Raw genomic sequence first — 21,716 nt, 5'->3', positions numbered from 1 at the left:
TAGACTGAGCGACTAACACTTTCACTTTCTATAAATCCCATAGGAAAGATCTTCTGAATGAAGCAATGAAGCCTAAAGTACTTGATGCCAAGGCCAGACCCTGGTGCCCCTCCTCGGTGGTCCTCAGTGCCCCCATAACCTAGTGATGTGAAGGCAGCATTTCCCCAAAGGACGCCAGATGTTCCAGCAACAGAGGCTGGCAAAAGGGGTGCGGACTGCCCTGCACTCACATGGCTTTTTAGCAGGAGGAGAAATCTGTAAGCTCAGGTATGGGCTGCTCTCTGAGTCCAGCCGTCGCTTGTATTTCTGGCGGCCTCCACGCACTCGGTCGAGGCGCACACCTGTTGGAGAGGAAAGGAAGGTCTCAGAGTTGTTCAACATCACCAGCAGTGTCAGCGCTGACTTCAGAATACCAGCAATGGCTAAATCTTTCAGGGCTACATCCCGATGGCTGTTTGCACCTGTCCCATGGCCAGCCTCAGGCCAGGTGGTTGGACAATCCTAAGATAATCGTCTTCACAGTAATGACCCATCCCGGTTTCCCCTAGGCCTGGCCTGCCTTTCTGGAGTCAGCATCCTCCTGAAATCCCTTCCAAGCAGACTTCAGCTCTTGAGTCTTTCTGTTTCCAGAAGGCAAAGCACAGCAAAAGCACTCCTCCAAGTGCTGGGGAAAGACGACGCATCATTTTAGATCTGCTGTGAATCCAAGCAGGACTGAGTTAGCTTGCCAAGAGAGGAAAGAAATCCCTGCCATGAGTGATACATCCAAAGAGCTAAATAAAATAATGACCTTCAAACTTTTCACACAAGAAGCGTCTAGATGGAAGGCACTCATCACAAGCGTCAATTTCTGGATCCCGCCCTCAGAAATTCTAGGGTTCAGTTCTGAAGTCTGTCTTCTATATAAATGCAGACATAAATGTCTTCTACACAAACCCCACCAGATGGGAATCAGGTGGTCCTGGTCACACCTGGAACATCAGTGCCGAGAAGGATGTGAACAGCAAGTGCAAAAGCAGGTGTGGCCACTCCACACTGACACCCGTTTCCAGTGGAGTAAGGCCCGACCCTAGGGAGACCCTTTATTGTCACCGAGTCCATACCACCTTCATGAAACCCACCCCACTCCCAGCTCCTGCATTCTGGATACACATATTGTTACTTGACACTCCCACCAGCAGGCAGGGCGGACAGGCCCTCCTGTGGGTTCCTCACCCAAGGACACACACACCTACTTGTAGCCACCAACTTGTATGGCCTGCCCTAAAAAGATGGCTAGAGCCCATCGACTTAGCTCCAAGTGAGAACACCATAAGCAAAGTGGCTCTCCTTGCCTCACCACGAGACGGACCTTGACTGGAACAGGCAGGAAGTCAAAGACAGAGTCCAAGGCCCCAGAGGAGCAAGCTCGGGGGCTTCACCTTTCTCGTCCTTTCGCCAAAGGTCAACAGCATCACAATACGGAGCTCCAGCCAGTTGGTCTTCATGGCCCTGTCTTTCCCTGGTACTTCCTCCTGCTGGTCCTACCTTCTGCCACCTTCCCGGCCCACAGGGGAGTGCCAAGGGCCTGGAGGCTGCTGTAAGCACACCCAGCCAGGCTGCCCAGAGGGAATGTCTTTTAGGGGGCAGTCACTGCTCGGCATTTCGTCAGCAGTGTCCATTTTACCGCACAACTGGCACTTTTGTATCTGACGATGAACACGGCTGTAGTAAGTTTTTCCTTTTCCAGGACAGGGTCTACCCAGCGTCCCACCCCTGCTTCCTATTTCAAGGCAGCTCCTCTCTTGTCTTCTTATTAAGGAGGCCAGCAGTATTACACTCAGCCACCGGGGTGTGGGCAGCCCTGGGCCAGACTTTCTTGGTTAGGGCATCTCCCGTGCCTGGGCTCTCAGAGGCTTTCCTTGGTCCTTGTCTGGCTAAGTGTGGTCCTTAAGCCTCCTGACGAGTTTCCAATGAACTTCCCTTCTGCGTCAAGAGTCAGAATGGTTTGCAACTGGCCACATCTATAGTGGGTGCTCCAGGACCAGATGCTGAGATAACGCGGGCAGTTTATCTGGGAGGCGATCGCAGGAAGGAAGTCAGTACAAGTGTGTTCCTGAGTGGACCACTGCTGTGGGCAACCGGCTCAGCCTCACTGCAGACCCGGGGAGGCAGTGTAGAACATGCCTTAGCTACGGTGCTGGGGACAAGGGCCACTGGGGCGTTTAGCCACTTCTCCCACAGTCACTGGCAAGTCACAGGTCCGGGTTGAGCAGGCTCTGGTGGCCAGAGAAAACCACAGTCATGAGGTGGCGGGTTAGCACACACTCGATAGAACCCTGTGTAGGTGTGTGCGGGGCACCGGCCGCTGCCTCCTTCTCGAAGTGTGGTCCATGACCAGCAACAGCAGTAGCAGGGCAGAGCTTCTCCCGGGTGGAAGCTGAGCTAGCATTTCAGCAGGGTGATTCGTAGGCACAGGAAGAGTTTGAGCTGGGCTGCACCACAGCCTCCGAGCAGACGTGGCTGAATAATCCACTTCCATCAGCACCTCGGGAACTTGAAGGGGCAGCTGAATCCCATTCAGCAAAAGACCAAGACCCGTGTGCCAATGGGACTCACCCCTCCCAGCCCCTTCTGGGAGGGCAGAAGGAGCAAGAACATGAAGGCAGGAAGGATGGTCCCCCGTTCCCTGAAGAGTCTTCCTGACCCCGTCCTGTGACCCAGCCTGAAGGCACCTCAGCCCTGCCTACTACCCCCGAGGAGAATCCAACCCTCCACCAGGCTTCTCCGCCTGGAAAGCTGGCAAGACCGTGAGTGAAAACGCCAGGCAGCAGGCACAGAGGACCGTGAGGACCCCCGTCTCCTGAGCACCTACTATGTGCTAGGGTCTGACCTGGAGTCCAGAGTGGGCCCCTTCTCCACTTCACTGGCTTTCTCTGCTAGAAGCCAGTCTCATGAAGTCCCCCCTCCCACCCAAGCTGCCTGATCCCAGACAGCTGTCAACAGGACAGGGAGCTGCTCAACAGGGAGAAAAGGAGGCACCCACCCCTCAGCGGGGCAAGGAGCTGGGCATATGCCACCTCCGTCCCTGCCTCCCCGTCTAATACACTCTATCCTCACACAGGGCCTGGCACTTCGTGGGTATTCAAGAAAATCTTGATACATGCACGAATGGACCTGCCTCCAACCCCCACCCCCTCAGCCCCCATCCAGGCTGGGTGCTTCTTCCCGGGCTCCAATAACACACTGGGCTTCTTCTAATTAGGCACCCCTTACGACCAGGGGCCGCTCACCATCCTACTCCAGGGGTGCCATGGCACGCAGTGCGCCACGTGGGTGCTTAGAAAATGGAGCTGTCAGTATGATCATCACCATCATTAGTACTCTTCCCCCAAGTTGTGTGCAGCCCTCTGGTAAATCACATCGACAATGAGAATGTGAACAGCCAAGCTTATGGTGGAATTTCTCTATGTGCTGCCATATTTAGTCCACAAGGTATACAGCTGGGGTTATTATCCCCATTTTATAAGACAAACTGAGGCTCACAGAGATTTAGTAATTTGCCCAATAAATGAACCAATACCCAAGCTCTTTGCCATTCCAGGGTATGACATCCTAGGGCACAGCAGGTATAACTTCTCTAAATTTTCTCCTCTAGATCTTGACCGCACAATGGTCAATAGCTGCAATCAATAAGTGTATTGATTATCAGGTTATTCTGTTTAAAAAAAAAAAAAGGAGTCTGTAGGGTTCGATTATGCACAAATTGATATCTGGCATCGAGGTTTGTTTGCTCTCCTTGCTTCCCGTCTGCTTTTCCAAGTCGTGCTCAGCTCACAAACCCAAATCCCTCCAGCCCACAGGATCCAGTGATCGAGGTCCCAGGCCGGCTCCGCCCTTACAGGTTGGGCAGCCTAGGCCATGTTGGCTCTCATGGCCTTGGTCTCAGTGTAGAGATGGAAGCTGTGGTTATACCAACTCTGCTCGCAGCATGTGGCTTTTGCAACAAGAGACAAAATAGTGGGGAAATGGTTGGTAAATCGGAAAGTGGTTTCAGTAGCCGAGCGAGGCCATTACTCCCATGGCTCTGGGTCCCAGCACTTCACGTGCCACCTCCAACTCAACAGGCTTTTAGTGGCCAGGGTCCCGTCTGCCCCAGTTCTGAGATCTCCCTTCCCCATAACACTGCCCCACAGTCAGGGTGTATCAATGACCATTTAGGGTAGAGCTGTCCAGGGTCATAGATCCTGGTTGGGGTTGGGCAGATGGGCCCCCATCTAAATGAATAGCCCAAACCATCCCAAAGGCAGTTCATATCCTGGACGCACCTTTGAAGGCCCAGTTCAAGTATTATCTCTACTGGGAAACCTTTCCAGACTCCCCTGGCAGAGCTGACCATGCCATTCTTGGGCTCCCTTTGTCCTTTCTGTGTTACAGCCACCAAGGTCAAAACAACTCTTCACCATTGTACACCATGCGCCCATCTCCCTGGTGGATTGTGGGCAACTCCTGGACAAGGACTTTCATTTATCATTGCAGTCCCGGTTCAGCACCCAGTTTATGGGAGGCAATCAAGTGTCTTAGTAAAGTGATGTGCCCGTTAAAATGAAGCCCTTCCGACTAAAGAAACAAGAGACTGTCCAGGTCTGATCCTTTCCCCAGCTTCCATTTGTCTCTCCAGCCTCCAGAAATTCACTCTCTCAAGGCAGCCCATTCCTCCTGAAAATTTCCCCTGGTACTGACCTAAATTCTGTCCCCAGATCACTTCCTACCCTGCATTCCATCCACAGGATTAACTCCCTTCCACAAGACAACGCTTTATGGACTTGAACATCCTTGGACACCCTCCTTCCATTAAGCCAAGCGCCCTTTATTTCTTACATTTGTACAGTGTTTTCAGACCAGTCACCTCCTCGCCTTCTATGCATTTGTCTTTATTGATATGATCTGCTCTGCCCTGAGAAGGTTCAGCCCCTCAGGGGCAGAGACAGTGCACAGAGATCTGCATTCCTTGGCACTCAGCCAAACAGACATTGGTCTGTGCTTATACTTACTATCTGCCAATGTGCGTGTTTTTTTCCTTGACTCTGCTGCACATATTTAGTGAACAAGAAGCAGCCCCTTCCCAAGAGGTAATGGTATGGACTGGGTTCTCATCCAGAGAGATACAGCAGCATCCTGCTGCTGCTGCTAAGTCACTTCAGTCGTGTTCAACTCTGTGCGACCCCATAGATGGCAGCCCACCAGGCTCCCCCGTCCCTGGGATTCTCCAGGCAAGAACACTGGAGTGGGTTGCCATTTCCTTCTCCAATGCATGAAAGTGAAAAGTGAAAATGAAGTCGCTCAGTCGTGTCCGACTCTTAGCGACCCCATGGACTGCAGCCCACCAGGCTCCTCTGTCCATGGATTTTCCAGGCAAGAGTACTGGAGTGGGTTGCCATTGCCTTCTCCGAGCATGTTGTATCATGAATCCTTTAGAGGTGGATCACCAAATTCTAACCATTGGGTCTAATAGACATTCTTAGTTGTCTACCCAATTTTCATTCCATTCCCCCTTTTCCATGCTAACAGGATCCAGATTTTCTTCATACACACAATAAGCCCTAGCTAGTCTGAGCAATTTTGTTTCCTACATTTTCAGTCTCCCTGGTAACCGAGGCTGGTCATATGGCCTGGTTCTGGCCCATGGGATATAAGGGGAAGCCCATGGTGGGAGCTTCTGGGAATGGTTTTGCTTTTCTGATAAAAGAGACAGACATTGTTGGTGCAGCTCTTTTTGCCTTTCTTCTGCCCTGACCTGGAAGATGAACCCTAGAGCTGTGGCAACCACCTTGCAACCATGAAGCAGCCATGTGAAGATACCAAACACCAGAGAAGAAAGGCAGAGCCTGAGCCCCTGATGCTGTGACCGAGAAGTCCATGCAATCGCCCATCTCTGGACTTCTTGTTTGGCGGGGAAATCAATCTCATTTATTGATGCTTAAGCCACTAGCAGTCAAGTTCTCTGTAACTTGCAGCAAAAAGCAATTTTCACTGATACGATGTGCAATTACTTTTTAAATTAGGATACTTAAGTCTTAACAAACAGCAAATGGAAAGAAAATAAAGGTGGGGATTCGAACCTGAAATGAGAGTAGACTTATTGTTTGTGTTCTTATATTAGTGAAATATATAAAAGGCAGGCTTAGGGAGCATATTAAAATACTAAGTAATTTACAGTTACTGTCTGGGATTATTACATTGTATCATCTTATTGATACTTTCTGAATTTAAAGAGGCATCAATAATATTCTCAGGTAAAGTATACCAGATCTCCAAATACTATAATAAATACTTATCCTTTGCTTTAATGACTATTCAGTACAGTTTAATCCCTTAACATGTGCAGGCCAAAATTAAGTATTCATAAGTGTGTCATTTGAATACAAAAAAGGTTGATAATTGCTGGAATACATGTACCATGAAGACTGAGGCCTTTAGCTGAGCCCAGGCCCGGATAAGAACCTCTCCCCTTTCTTGGCCAACATGGTAACCCCCTTAAATCTAACAGACATAAGTATAAGATGAAGTTCACCTCTCCTGACCAGTTGCTCCCTGGTGCTGCCCCTGCTGTAAGTGCTGCATGTGTATTATTTCATTTAGGGATTGCAACAACCCTATGAGGGAGCTTCTATTATTATCCCATTTACAGATGGGGGAAAATGAGTCACTTGCCAAAGCCTCATAGGAAGGAATGTGATCTGACGCCAGAGCCCAGGCTCTCAACCACTCCTGCGTGCTATGTCTCTCAAGGGGCCCTGAGTCACCGTGGTGGTAGAAGAAATGCAGTGGGGGGCCAGGGCCACACTGCACGCCCCTGGGGACCATTCACCTGCAATTCCATCTGAATGTGCCCTGGAGCTGTGCCTCCCAGCGCCCTGCAGTCTGTGTGTAATACACCTAGAACCATTGAATTGTACACTTTACCTGGGTGAATTATATCTCAGTATAGTAATCATATAATCATATATAAATATATAATTACTACCTGCTTTTTTCATTTGAAAAGCCCCTGATGCTGGGAAAGATTGAAGGCAGGAGAAGGAGATGACAAAGGATGAGATGGTTGGATGGCATCACTGACTCAATGGACATGAGTTCGAGTAAACTACAGGAGTTGGTGATGGACAGGGAGGCCTGTCCATGGGGTCGCAAAGAGTCGGACACGACTGAGTGACTGAACTGAACGGATAGTAATTATATCTCAAAATAGTAATATGCCCGGTACGCAGTAGGCACTTAGTAGGAATCTCTTTCCTTTCTTTGCCTAGGAAAGTGGTAGTGTCTGCCTCGAACTGCCTCATGGGAAGAGAGAGAAACACACCCCCTTAGTTATAACTACTGTGGGTCAGATGTGTTAAACAAAACCTCTCAAGAAACCAAGATTCAGAGACGCAGAATACTGTGCCCAAGGGCACACGGTGCCAACACAGGTACCCCCCTGAATGTGCTCACATTCACTGAGCCCACACAGTCCCCAACCCCCAGGAGCCTTATCCCTGGGCTGGTCTCCCTACACTTGCAATGCCCAACCCCACTTCCCAGCTCAGGGCACAGGAAAGAGCAAAGAAGCTGCTGGGCTGCTCTGGGAAGAAACTGCTTGGAGGTGGAGGGGATAGGGGGGTGCTCCCCCAAGCCTCTGCCCCATCTGCTGACCTCTCCAACCGACCGCAGGCATGTCAGAGCAGCCAGGGCTGACGGCTGCTGCGCCCTAGATCAGATGACCACTTGCTGACTTGTAAGATCAGGCTTCTGACTTTTTTCTTAATGGAAGTAAATAACTCCTGCACCCCCGACCCCTCAACTCCCCGCTTTCTTCTCCAGTGCCCTCCCTAAGCTGGCCGAGATCCCAGCCTTTCGGAAGTAAAAATAGCAGAGTATGCAGGGGCGGCAGCAGCTGCGGGGTGGGGGTGGGGGGCAGTTTAAGTTTCTTTCTTTTATCCCAGAAACTAAAAATAACCAGGTAAAGCTGGGGAAAGCATGGCCCCGCACCTGGCCCACAGCCTGTCCCTGTGACAGGCACTGAGGGTCACATTTCTCTTCCCACAGGAAACGCTCAGGCAAGGTTCTGAGCCTGGGTCTTCTCCTGTCCTGACACTGCAAAATTGTCATAGTCAAGACCCTTCTCTTCCCCCTAGAAATCCCCACCCCAACCCGGCTCCCACCCACACCCACCCAATTGAATGTCCTTGGTTTATTAATGATGTATACAATGCTGTGCAGTTTGCAAAGCTCTTTCCACATCTCATTTGATCTGTGTCACAAAATTGAGGGAGAGAGAATATGTGATTATTACCATGCCCAAGTGAGAACTGAGGCTCAGAAAGGTCAGAGAACTCTCTCAGGGACGCACAGCCAGGAAAGGTCAGAGGGAGGATCTGAATCTTGATCTCCAAGGTTCTATCATCTTTGCTCTGAACTTGAGACCACCCATCCCGTATGACCATCAGAATGTCCTGAGAGCCTTTGAACGACACAGACCTTAAGGGCTTACCCCCTTCAAGGTTCTGAGTCAACTGGTTCTAAGTTAATAGGGGAGATATACAGGAAACGGTAATTTTGCAATCACTCCTCTAGTGACTCAGATTATCTACCAGGCCTGGGAAGCACTGCACTAAACCTGTTTTACACGGTACTTTTGTCTAAGCAGTGTTCCTTCCAGGAGGCTTCGGTGTTGACTCTGTACCTATAAGTTCTACCAAACTATAGCTGACCCCTCTCCAGAAAGAGAAGCAACCCCCTCTAAAGGTGATAGGAGGACCCTGGGCTCTGGAGGCCCAGGGACTGTGGGTCACGTGGACATGCTGATGCCCACCTAGCAGCCTAGAAGAATGCCCTAAACACTCATCCACAGCCCCTGCACAATCTGGGCTCCCTCCAGCCACCTGTCCTGCAGGGGTTTCTGGGTGACAGGTGAGCTCACCTTGCTGTCTCAGGCAGGACAGCTGCCTTGGGCTGCCTTTCACCCTGCTGCCGTATCATAATATGAAGTGTGCCTCGCACTTGGCCCCCTACAAGCTCAGAGAATGAAACCTTGCAGGTGGATAAACACACATGCCGCCTAGTTCTCCAGGGCTTGTGCCAGCTGCTCCAGAGTGGGTGAGATGGCACTGGGGGATGAGGTCCTAGCCTTCTGCCTTTTAAAGAAGTGTCCACTCTCTTGCTGCTCTCTCCTCCGGACCCTTCCCACCCAGAGCACTATGTCCCCAAAGACATTTTGGCAGGGCTGAGTTATCCTTGCATTCCCACCTACCAAGAAGTCTCTAAAACTGAACACCTAACCAGGAAAAGCTGTTTCAGCCCAGTCTCTCTTTCCATTCCCTTCCTCTTCTTCCCATCTGGGGACAGGCTCTAGGCTACTGGCCAAGGCATCTACAATGAGTTGGACTGGGCTTCTTAGGAGGAATTCCTGGGACTTCCCTGGTGACCTAGTGGTTAAAACTCTGCCATGCAATGCAGGGGACAAGGGTTTGAAGCCCGCTCACTGCAACTACTGAGCTTGTGCACTCTGAAGCCTGTGTGCTGCAATTACTAAAGCCCAGGCGCTCTGGAGCCCACACAACACAACTAGAGAGCCCGAGAACCACAGCGAAAGATCCCACACGATACAGTGAATATCTCATATACCACAACCAAGACCCAACACAGCTAAATACATTTTTTTAAAAAAGAATGAATTCCTGTATAACCAAGGAGACTAGATTCCCCCCAACTTGATTATTTACTAGCTGTGTGGCCTTGGGCAAATCACTTGAACTCAGCTGCACTAGATCAGTCATGGCAAAAAGCTGTGAGCTACACCACCACCCTCCATTTCCTAGTCTGTGGCAGACATTGCTAATCAACCACGGCACTCTTGCCTACTGATTCCGGGTTCTGCCTAAGAAGCCTTTCAATCACGCATTCTAGGCAGCTGCCCCACACCCTAGAGTTGACAGTTCACCTAAAAGCAGTTTGCCATCTTGGAGCCAGCTCACTGTACTCAAAAGTCCAGTCCAGCAAAGTCCAAGACCAACATGGGGAAGGCAGATTAGGTATGCATCTTTACAGTAGCAGGTTAAGAAAACACATTTAAAAAAAAAAAATTGACACAGAAGTACAAACTGTAAAGGAAAAAACTGATAAATTCAATTTATTAATATTACTAACTTCTGTCCATCAAAGACTCCATAAAGAGAAGAAAGCTGCAAATGAGAAAAATGACTAGTAAAATGGCCAGAATATATGGAAAAATTGGGGACAGGCTCAGATAAGCACCTCGTGGAGCATAGCCCTGTGCTGGGAAAGATTGAGGGCAGGAGGAAAAGGGGATGACAGAGGACAAGATGGTTGGAGGGCATCACTGACTCAGTGGACATGAGTTTAAGCAAGCTCCAGGAGATGGTGAAGGACAGGGAAGCCTGGCGTGCTGCAGTGCATGGGGTCACAAAGAGTTGGACACAACTGAGCGGCTGAACAACAAGAACAGCATATCATCTGTGGCCGTGTTCACATTACAACAGCAGAGTTAAACAGACAGAGACCTTGTGGCCCACAAAGCCAAATGTGTGTATCCGGCTCCTATAATACAGAAATGAAAATAAATGAATTACAGAACCACGCAAAAAGAAGCATTCATCTCAGAAATACTGACTAAAATAACCAAGATGCAGAAGAATATGTACAGTATAATTTTACTTAAAACTAAAAAACATGATATGATTCAAGATACAAACCTATGATAAAACTACAAAGAAAGGCAAGGAAAAATAATGTGAAATCAGGATAATAGTTGCCCCTGAAAGTAATGAATGGGGGCTTAGACACAGAGGGAACCTCAAAAGTAAGGGTAAAATTTCTTTTTCTTAGATGTTATGGACAGGACCAGTAGTCTTCCTACTTTACATGTGTTTTTGGCAAATAACAATGCCTGTCCTTTAAGATACGTTCTTTTCTTTTTCCACGCTGACACAGTTTTAGTTGGACACATGGCAGTCCCAGCTAAAGACTACAGTTCCCAGACATCCTTGCACAGATGTGTGGCCATGTGACTAGATTCCACCAACGGGCTGTAAATGGAAGGAACTTGTGCCACTCTGGCTCCAGCAATTGGAATGATTTGATGTAATGATTTATCTCCCAGACATGGGGATAACTGGGTCCACTTGCTAAGGATGCTAAAGCTGCCTAAACAGTCCTGGATCACCCTTGGCTCTTTGGACTATTTAATGAGAAAGAATTAAAATTTCATCTTGCTTAAGTCTGAGTTTTTTGTTTTGAGGAAGGCAGTCTCTTTGTACAGAAGTTTAGACTTACCTTAACTAATATAATATACTGTAAATATTTTTCTGGATCTACTAGATGCTTACTTTTTAAGGGATTGTTTTGCTTGTTTTTGTTTGTTTTTATTTTTAAAGTGGATGGATATACTAAGTGCTGTCAACTCTTCAGGAAAGTTGCATTGAGAAAGGCAACAGGGTAAGACAGCAGTAGCTGAACAGAGATAAAGTCTGGATCAAAGTCCAGATGTGAAAGTGAAAGTTGCTCAGTTGTGTCCAGCTCTTTGCAACCCCATGGACTATACAGTCCATGGAATTCTCCAGGCCAGAATACTGGAGTGGGCAGTTCCCTTCTCCAAGGGATCTTCCCAACACAGGGATTGAACCCAGGTCTCCCATATTGTAGGCGGATTCTTTGCCAGCTGAGCCACCAGGGAAGCCCAAGAATACTGGAGTGGGTAGCCTATCCCTTCTCCCACAGATCTTCCTGACCCAGGAATCAAACAGGGGTCTCCTGCATTGAAGGTAGATTCTTTACCAGCTGAGCTACCAGGGAAGCCCTAAGTACAGTTGTGGGTTTTTTAAATTAAATTTTGTTTCTGTGCCGATGAAAATGATCCAGCAGTGAGGAAGGTTTGATGGGGCTGGAAGCAGACATGATACTATGTGAAGTCCCTGATAAAGAGGAATGCAAGTTAGAGCAGAGGTGGGGAGATTGACTTTTGATAGGAATAGAAATACTTCTAACAAGAGTGAAGATGGAAAACAAGTGGGAAGGTTTGTGGATTCAACAGCAGGAAGTTTAGAAATTCCCTATTTAACTGTTTCTATTTTCTCAAGCAAATATGAAGCAAGGTCATCAGCCAAGGAGCAGGGAGGGAGGCTACGGGAGATTCAAAACTGCCCTCTGGAACACAGAAGAAATCAATGATTTAGCACAATGTGGAGTCTCTCAAATCAATGACCGACATCTTACTTTGTGGTACAACTCTAGGGGCTTTCTGCGGTGAATGGAGAGCAAGATGAATCAGGCGCTATTATCATTTCCGTTTTACAGAGGAGGAGAGGGAGGCTTAAGACGTAAATCACCCAAGGAGCTGATAAATGTGCTACTGGGGTTTTACAGGGTCTATATGACCATTGAACCTGTTATCCAATGTCCAATGAGCCAAAGCCCTGAATGAACAGTAAGAAGAGCTCAGCACAGACAAGACCATCCTCTGCGATGACCATCCTCTGCGATCAACACAGTTCCTCACCAGAGTCATCAAGTCATCGAGGCTGAGTGGCCCCAGGTGTGAGGCCACACGGGAAGATATTGGGAGCCATCAGCTAGCTGTGTGTGCCTATGCATATGTGCCTGTAGGGTGGAAAGTGGTTCAGGGCGATACAAACATCCATCAGAGTTCTTGGGCTCTAGTTCAAAACTGTTCTCTGAAGTGCTCAAGAGTTGTTTTGTTTCAGGACACTAATGTATTTTAGAAAAGAAAGAGAATTTTTAAAGGCAAGTCATCTCTCATCCTCTTTCTTCATTCATAGGGCCAGAGAAGTGGTATTTCTGGCATGGGCTAGAGGCAGGAGACTATAAATACAAAGCCATTAAATCCCATGCAGCAGGAACCTGATCGGGGCTGCCTTTTAATTTCCTGACATGAGCTGGCCACTAACCCAATTACCCAGAATCCCTGGAGGAGCCCTCTGCCTTCCCAACAAGCACAAAGAGAGTGAGAGCGTATTGCATGGACGGCAGCCCAGCTTTCACGGAAATCAAATATCTTTTAGAAAACACTTGGGGAAAGGCAGGCCAGGGGCTGAGGGGAGGAGGAAAGGGAGCAGACCTGGGAGGCTGGGGGCCTGAGGGAGGTAAAGTGAGCTGAGGAGAAGAAGTGTGCAGGGACAATCTGTGCAGGGTGATTTGCTGAATTTCCAGATGTGGGGGGCGGGGGGGGGGGGGGGGTGCTGTGAAATGTAGCAAATGGTTTTCCAGGTTCTCCTGGCTTAGGGGCCATGAGGCCACACCCTCACCCATCAGGGGAGACTGTCTCCACAGTCGTCCCAAGGGAGACCCTCTCATCCTCATTTTAGACCCTAGATGGGGTCCGCCCAAGGCAGATGCCGCCTCTAAGACTCCCACGAGCAAATCCAGGAAGAGAATCAGGGCAGCTGGACACCAATGTGCCCCGCCTAACACAGTGGTTGGATTTTCGAAAAGTTGAGCTCAAACGAGACCATCTTTGAATCAAATACTATTTGAATGTACCGGGGAAGCTGACCTCTTAAAGCAAGCCCACAGTGGATCTTACCAAGGAATTGTCCCATCTGGGCCTCACCTTGGCCTGGTGATGGAGAACAGGTTTCAGCATCAACACCCCTGCTCCACAGGTGAAGAAACAGGCGTCAAAGAAACAGCAGACACGGCAAGGACACCTCAGAGTCAGGAGAGGACGTGGGCACCAACTCAGCCCAGAGCAGATTTTGTATTCAGTTTCTTATAAAGAGAACCATCACCCTTTCCCCTGAAGATACAGATTTTCAAACACTGGGTTAAAGTGAGACAGACCCTTGGACATCACCTAGGTTCCACAGCTGAAGCTTCCAGAGCCAACAGCAGCCTCGAGGCAGAGGCTGAGCCAAAGAAAGCCCCACTTCTGACTTCCCTGGCAGGTGCTAGCCACCCACCCCCCCGCCCCACAATCACACGGCAACCTCTCAGGTCATTTTACTTAAGAAAGACTGTAAAAGGCAACCAGAGCTGCTAGATAGAAGAGGGAAACGGGTGGGGAGGAGGGGGAAGGTGGCCTTCCATTCCCCACTTCCCCGGACCCCTCCCCCAGAAGACCCAGGAGCCCAGAGCCTGGCTCCCCAACACCCGAGGCCCGCCATGGAGCCTTGAAGATGGCAGGCCACCTTGGGGAAGACTGGAGTCTGCATTTCAGGGGTCAGGTCAGAGTCTGAAAGGAATCAGAGGGAGGCAAGGAGTCTGTGCTGACTCTGGGGACCTGGGCTCCCTGCTCATGGTGGGGGCCAAAGTGGAGGGGGGTGGCACCCCCCAAACAAAAGCAGGAGCCAGGGTAGCTGCCAAGAGCTACTGCCTGGCAGAGACCCAGGCTCGGCAATAAGGTACGTTCCTCCTAAGGGACCAGTCCCCGTGGAGCTCCTGATCCCAGCACCTTGCCAAGTTTCGGCACCATGGGACAAGCTCAATGAGCTAAACGGAAGCCTTGGAGCCTTTGTGTCACCTTCCCTCGCCAACTACGGGGGCAGGGCAGAGCGGGGAGGGGAGCGTTCTAGGGTCCGCACCTCCTCCTGGGGCCCAAGCTCCTGAGGGACCTAGGGCCGGACCCCAGGAAGCTCACCATGCTCCCCCACCCCCCAGCAGCCCATGCCAACATCCTGGGGCACACAGCCTCCATCTCACTCCTCTTAAATGGCTGGGCTGCTGTTGCCGATGGATTGCGCCCTTGGCATCTGCTTCCTGGCCTGTGTGGATCTCCCTCATCATTCCCCTTTTCTGGAGGTCACTAGGAAGTACCCCGACTCTCTTCCCATCACTGGGTAGTCCCTAAAAAAAAACTCTGTTCAAGGGCTGCCAAGTGGCCTGGGGATTGAGCGGCCATCCCCACTTTTTCCTTCTCTCTCTGTCCCTGGGACTGGCAGCCTCCCCAAGCCCTGACCTGTGCCGTGGGGAGGAGACACAGCAGAGCAGAGAAGCTCCAGGCCCTAGGCTCCGGGACGCACACCCCTCAAACCAGCGTGAGTCCTCACAGGACTCGGGTTTGTACCCTTCAAATTCAGGAGTATATTGACAGCAATCAGCTTCCTTCAGCTCCCAGTTCTTCGGATGCTGTGAAATATGCTGAGAAAGGCTATGCACCCCACCCAGGAAAGGCTGCTGGACATTTGGTCCCCAGCTTGAGTCAGGACCCTCACACCAGCTTCCCAGAACATCCTCACAAGCTTAAGTGCAAGGAGTCTCTCCAAGGCTGAGAAAGCCTCTGACAGGTGCCTTGCAGGATGCAGGAGAGAAGTCAGGAGACCAGTGCTAAGGCGCGCCTCTGTGGACATTTGTTCACAGTTTCCTCATCTGTGGACCCCAGGATGCTTTGGAGGAGCAGAAAGAACCTGGTGCAGAAATCAGGGGACCTGGTTCGGCCACTAGCTTGAGTCCCTCCTACGGAGGGGTGGACCAAAATTGGGTAGAATCAAATAGACAAGCCTTTCAGCAGGTCCAGTGCAGCCTGTTTCTAATCTAGAAAGAGGACTGACTCTGTGGTCGATTCCTCCACTCCCACTTCGCAGAGCAGCTGGCCTGTGAGTAAGAGTTGAGTGGCCTTCTCCATCTCAAAAGTGTTACATGAAGCAACGAGTAAGACACGCAGTTTAAAAGCTGATGAGACATGTCGACACTGGGGTGGTGGAAGAACTGGGCTGGGCCGAGGTGAAGGAGAAGCCCAGATTGGAAGACAGAGGGAGGGAGTCCCGATTTGCACATCACAACAGTATCCAAGTCATCCTACTAACAAAGCACCTCCAATTTGGGCCCTCTGGCCCAGGGGGCGTGGAGAAGAGGCTGGGAAAAGGGCCCTGGGCTCCTCAAGGCTGGGCTGTAGAAGCCTCTTCCAGCAAGGGCCTGCGTTCCTATCCTGTCCCTTCCTCTTCTCTCCTAGCCCCTCAGGATCAGATCATCTGATCATCAGCACACACCGTTTTTCCTGCCTCCTCCCATTTCTGGAAGGATCCTAGGGCCCCAAACCATAGAAGCTAATCTGTAAGAATTGTCACTGGTTCCCCTTCAAAGCGGAGGAAGGAGAGAAACACACACAGACCCCATTTCCAAGTACGCTACTCCATGAGGGTCATCAGCCTGAGCAGATGGACGGGGAAGGTGGTGGAGAGACCGAGAGCTGTGCTGTCCTAATAACGAGAAGCACGGTCACTTTAAATTTTCTACTCGCCACCCTAAAGAAGGTTAAAAAGAAGCTGGTGATGTCAATGTCATAATATGGTTTGTTTAACCCAGTATACCCAGATTATCATCATCTCAACACGTAACCATTTTTAAAATTGTTACTGCCATATTTCATAGGCCTTTTCACCATCTTAGTGAGTTTTCGAAGTCTGGGGTGTGTTTTACACTTAGAAGGCGAGGCTCATGCCGTGTTGGATGGCACGGTGCTAGAGGAGAAGCGGAGGCATGGGTCAGAGAAGGGGAGGGCAGGGGACAGGGGAGGGGACCACACTAGCCAGGTGACGGCCACGTCCAGGGCACCTGCCGAAGCAGAGGCTGACCGCGGCAGGTGAAGAGTACAGGACTTGCCATCCTCGGTCTCAAAGTCTCTGCACCCCCACATTCCATGGGCCACTGAGCATCTCAAGCCTTCCTTCCCTGGGAGGAGAGAGAGGCTGCCTGTTCCCGAGGACAGCCTTTCCCAGAAGCACCAAGCCAGCTTTCTAAGGGCCGAGTGGGGCTGTGATTCCCTAAAGGAACGTTGGTGGAGAATGTCCAACCTTCTTCCTCCCAAACCCCTCCACCCCACTCTCTTCCGAGGGCGTGGAGAGCTCTGCAGAGGCTGGGGGGCTGCACATCTGCCTGCAGGGGATGTGAGATGGCAACCCCAGGGACGGGGCCCTCACCTGGGCTGCAGGGAGAGACCTGTGTCTGGGTGCTGCCCGGGGAGAATGTCCAGAGCTTGCTGGCATCTCCCAGGGGATCTGAGCCTCCTCAGGGGAAGGCGAGTTCACCCGCGACCCGGGCCTCGGTTTGGCCCCATGTGGCCGAAGAGGGGCTCTTACCTTCCTTCAACATCCCCACTTTGAGGCATTTCATGAAGCGACAGGCCTGGCAGGACTTGCGCCTCCGTTTCGTGATCTCACACTCGTTGGTGGCCGGGCAGCTGTACTCGATGTTGCCTGGAAGCAGACACAGAAGGGTTGCCGGATGTGTCGGGGCCCCCCGCCCCAACCCACTGGCCACAGGCTAGATGGGGATTCACTGATCAGCTCACCATTCCCCCCACCACCCTGAGGTCCCCACGGGGCAGTGGCTGTCAAAGGATAAAGCACTCCGAGGCACTTTTCAGGGTGTTTCCAGCTCTCTTAAACACAGAGACCCCAGGGCCAGAGGTCAGGTCGGCCAAGCAGCCACAGCTTTGAACGGTCACCCAGTTTCAAACAAGCTCAGCACAAGATGTGAGGGTTTTTTTTAATGAAAAAGAATTTTTTTTTTTACATGCACTCAGTGCTCTATTTATTTATGGCTGCGCTGGGTCTCCACTGCTGCGTGGGCTTTCTCTAGTTGAGGCCAGCTGGGGCTATTCCCTAGTTGCGGTGCAGGCTTATGGCTGTGGGCATGTGAGATGGCTTTCTCTTGTTGCAGGGCACAGGCTCTAGGCATGGGCGCCTCAGTCGTTGTGGCTCGCGGACTTAGGTGCTCCGCAGCACATGGAATCCTCCCAGACCACGGCTTGAATCCGTGTCCCCTGCACCGCCAGATGGACTGCCATCCACTGTGTCACCGGGGAAGCCCTGGTAACCCACAGTCTTGAAGCCACCACTGACCTGGGACCTCGAAACTCACTGAGCTGACATTTTATCCAAGGCAAAGAAATTTTATCCCCCTGCTGACTGGTCCTCTGCCCTCCAGCCTGGGCCCCAACTCATGGGAAAAGCCTCTTGGCAGCTCTGAGCCCTCAGGTGCCAGGGGCCTACCTCCCACATCCCACGGCTGAGGCCCAGGCCACCCAGCTTGGCTGACCTTGAGAAAAATCACTTTTCTATCACCAAGTCACAGTTTCCTCATCTGCAAAACAGTGTAATAACTGCTAAATGAAGGATCAAGCAAGACCATGGATATAAAACTGCTTTAAAAATCGTAAAGCGTGATTCAACGGGAGCTGGTGAATTTATAAGCACAGTTCCTCACTGCAGAGGGAATTTGTGATTAATTTTCCATGTCACCCCTTAAATGGGTGATAATGATGAGTTCCATGAACCTGGCCCCGTGCCACAGAGGCTGTGAACCCCCAAAAGACAAGAGGTGTGCTGCTCACCAGGTCATTGCAATGGCCTGAAACCAGCTCCTGCCGCACAGAAGGCAGGCAAGACAAACTTGTGGAATGAACGATCGACCAAATGCTCACAGCAATTCCATGAAGTCAGTGCTCACACCATCCCGTTTACAGATGAGAAACCAGAGGTTTCCAGAGTGGTTCTGAGCCAAGTAACTGTATAAGTCTTGCTCAAAATGAAAGTGAAAGTGTCTGACTCTTTTGCCACCCCATGGACTGCAGCCCGCCAGGCTCCTCTGTCCATGGGATTCTCCAGGCAAGAATACTGGAGTGGGTTGTCATTCCCTTCTCCAGGGGAATCTTCCCGACCTAGGGGGTCAAACCTCGGTCTCCCGCATTGCAGGCAGACTCTTTACCGTCTGAGCCAATTAACTGATGTTCAAATGCTCTGGGAAGGCCACTATTCCTCTTCAGGCCTCTTCCTGGGAGGGCTGACAGCACGATTAGGAGAAGCTGCAGCTGCCTTTCTTACTTCTTTTTTTTCCTTAAATTTTTTTGCTGTTGTTCATCATGAATTTTTTGCATCATTTCTTATTTTTATTTATTTTTTGGCCACTTCTCGCGGCATGTAGGATCTTAGTTCCCCAACCAGGGATTCAACTCACGCTCCCTGGGCTGGAAGCATGGAGTCTTAACCCCTCGGCCACCAGGGCAGTCCCTGGAGCTGCCTTTCTAACGTTGGGGGTGCAGCCTCTGTCCTGAGCACCCCCCTGGTCCACATTCACCTCACTAATGTGCACTGTGCAGCCGTAACAAGCCTCGAGGCCAGAGGAAAGGCAATGGGGTTGGGGGGAGGGCAGGCGGGGTGGAACTGTCAGAGGAGCAGGGGAGGCAGGCACGAGGAAGACACAGCACAGGCCCGTGGACGGCAGGGGACCGCAGGGGACCGCAGCGCTGTTTTGTGCTTATTTTGCCTCCTCAGCACCCGTCCCCCTTCCCAGTTGGTGCAGTCTGCTTGAGTCTGTGGTTTTCAGAGAACAGACTCTGAACTGGTACAGACCGTCCGTCCCCACCCCCATCCAGGTGCCACCTCCTCATGGAGCAGGGATAAGTAATGCCCATCACGCCACCTGCCCGGATTTCCCTCCGGAACCCAGCTCGCCCAGCAAGGATGCTGCCTGGCACAGAGCAGCCTCCAAAAGGCCACACCCAGCCCAGGAAAGGGCTCAAAAGGGCAACTCCCAGGCCTGCCTGTCCTCGTAATCCCCCACGCATAACCCCCTCCATTTTAGCAGTAATAACAGCCACTTTTATTGTGCACCTACTATGCGCTCCCTCCATCCTCACGATGACCCTCTGGGACCCACTGGTGCCCCATTTCACAGATCAAGAAACTGAGGCCTGGGGAGCTGAAGTGAGTTACCCGAGGCCACACAGAGCCCCTGTGCCACCCCTGAACCCCACAAGGAGCTTGAGCACCTCAGACAGGCCCCTGTACCAACGCAGCAACTGAGCTGGTCTAGAGACAGGGGGGACTGTCCTCAGGTGTCCCTCAGTCTCCCCAGGTTGCATTTGGAAACCACTTACTATTGGATTTTCTGAGAACAAGGATGAACCATTTCCACCACCAAAAACTGCTTTGAGTAATGACACTGAATGAGTGAAACTCGCTCAGCCGTGTCGGACTCTTAGCGACCCCATGGACTGTAACCCACCAGGTTCCTCCGTCCATGGGATTCTTCAGACAAGAATACTGGAGTGGGTTGCCATTTCCTTCTCCAGGGGATCTTCTCGACCCAGGGATTGAACCCAGGTCTCCTGCATTGTAGGCAGATTCATTATTGTCTGAGCCACCAGGGAAGCCTGACCTCCCCAAGTAATGACATTATTGAGGTGCAATTACAAGGTGCCTAATATAGAGTACTCACCACAGCTCAGTGAGGATTCTGATCCCCATTTTTCACCAGTAAGAAAACTGAGGCTCACAGATGTCTATTTGCCTGGAACACCTTACAGATCCCTCCTATTCTTTTTTTTTTTTTTTCCCTTAATTTTTGGCTCCAATATATGGCATGCGGGATCCTGGTTTCCTAACCAGGGATTGAACCTGCACCCCCTGCATTGGAAGCATGAAGTCTTAACCACTGGACCACCAGGGAAATTCTTCTCATTCTCATTCTTAAATCCAGCCAGCACCATCTTTCTGCAGGGAGGGGGTCCAAAGGTCATTCTCTGTGGAGGATGGGAGGTAAAGAGGATAAAGATTTTGTGTGCCCCTCCCTTCTATGACTTCCATAATCATCTCATAGGTAACTTGTGTAACTTCAGGGGAAATAACTTCAATATTCACATAAGCATGATAAAGTTAAAAGAGAAACAAGGAAGGGATAAATCAGGAGCTTGGGATGAACAGATACAAACTCTTATATATAAAACAGATAACAAGGACCTGCGTATAGCCCAAAGGACTATATTCAATACCCTGTAATAACCTATAAGGAAAACAATCTGAAAAAGAATATATTTGTGTATAACAATCACTTTGCTGTATGGCAGAAATTAACACATTGTAAAAAAGAGAGAGAGAAAGGAGGAAACCCCATATATAAACCAATTCATCTGTCCTGGCTTAGAAGGCTCTGCAGAGTCTGTCCCTGGCCTCCATCCCACTCCCCCACCTCACCTCCAGCCTCACCTTCCAGTGCTCTAGTAACTATCAGTTCAGGGACTCCCTAGGCCCCCAGGCCTTTGTGCTGTAGAACAAGCCCACCCTGATCCCTCCACCCTGCTCCCTCCACCTCTTCGCCTCAGCTGCCCGCACCTCCAGGACCCCCTTGGGAAGGTGCTCCTTCTGTCCATCACCCGGATCACCGCTGTCTGTCTCCTCCTCCCAGACCACTCCTCCCCATAGTCCCCGTGCCTGGCACACAGTAGGCGCTCAACATACACTGAGATCTGACACTGACGAGGGTTTGTTATGAAGCAGCTGCAGTTCTGCTTTTCATATGTTGAATCTTTCCCTTTCCCAAGGTGAACATCATCCTCTCCTATAGGTGAGAAGCTTGAGGCTCTGGTTCTGCTCTGCTCCACTGGGCTGTGGGCTCACTGGGCCTGGGGCATGGGGACTTGGGCCACCTTGAGATGTCACTTCCAGGCAGCTAAGTGTTTGTATTCACTGGTCTCAGCCCCTCGGCCAGCCCTGTCAATCCCTTGAAGGACAGATCCTGGGTTTCTCGGGGTTGTCACTCTGGCCCAGGGTCAATAAGTGTCTGTTGATTTGGTACCAGTGTTCTCCCTGGACAAGAGACTAAGCATTAACAACAAGAACCTAGAGATGTTCTTGACCCTGTGTGTGTGTGTGTGTGTGAGAGACAGAAATCTAATTTTATTTATTTATTTTTGTTCTCTTCAATTTGTTTTATGGCCCCAGCGG

General features: G+C 50.6%; 1 protein-coding gene across 2 annotated transcripts in view; it reads right to left on the bottom strand.

The window, feature by feature from the left end:
* ESRRB (estrogen related receptor beta) overlaps positions 1-21,716 on the bottom strand; it is a 186,182-nt gene that overhangs the window by 19,879 nt on the left and 144,587 nt on the right. For both annotated transcript variants that reach the window (XM_070797896.1, XM_070797895.1), the window contains exons 3-4: positions 17,070-17,186; positions 231-341 (exon numbers count right to left, since the gene is read on the bottom strand). In XM_070797896.1, the coding sequence (XP_070653997.1) occupies positions 231-341; positions 17,070-17,186 (228 nt within the window). The remainder of the gene's footprint in view (positions 1-230; positions 342-17,069; positions 17,187-21,716) is intronic.

Source organism: Bos indicus, chromosome 10 (assembly GCF_029378745.1).
Source record: "Bos indicus isolate NIAB-ARS_2022 breed Sahiwal x Tharparkar chromosome 10, NIAB-ARS_B.indTharparkar_mat_pri_1.0, whole genome shotgun sequence".
In the NCBI taxonomy this organism is placed as follows: domain Eukaryota; kingdom Metazoa; phylum Chordata; class Mammalia; order Artiodactyla; family Bovidae; genus Bos; species Bos indicus.
The sequence above is the reverse complement of the archived record's forward strand: the minus strand, read 5'-3'. Positions and strand labels throughout refer to the sequence as shown.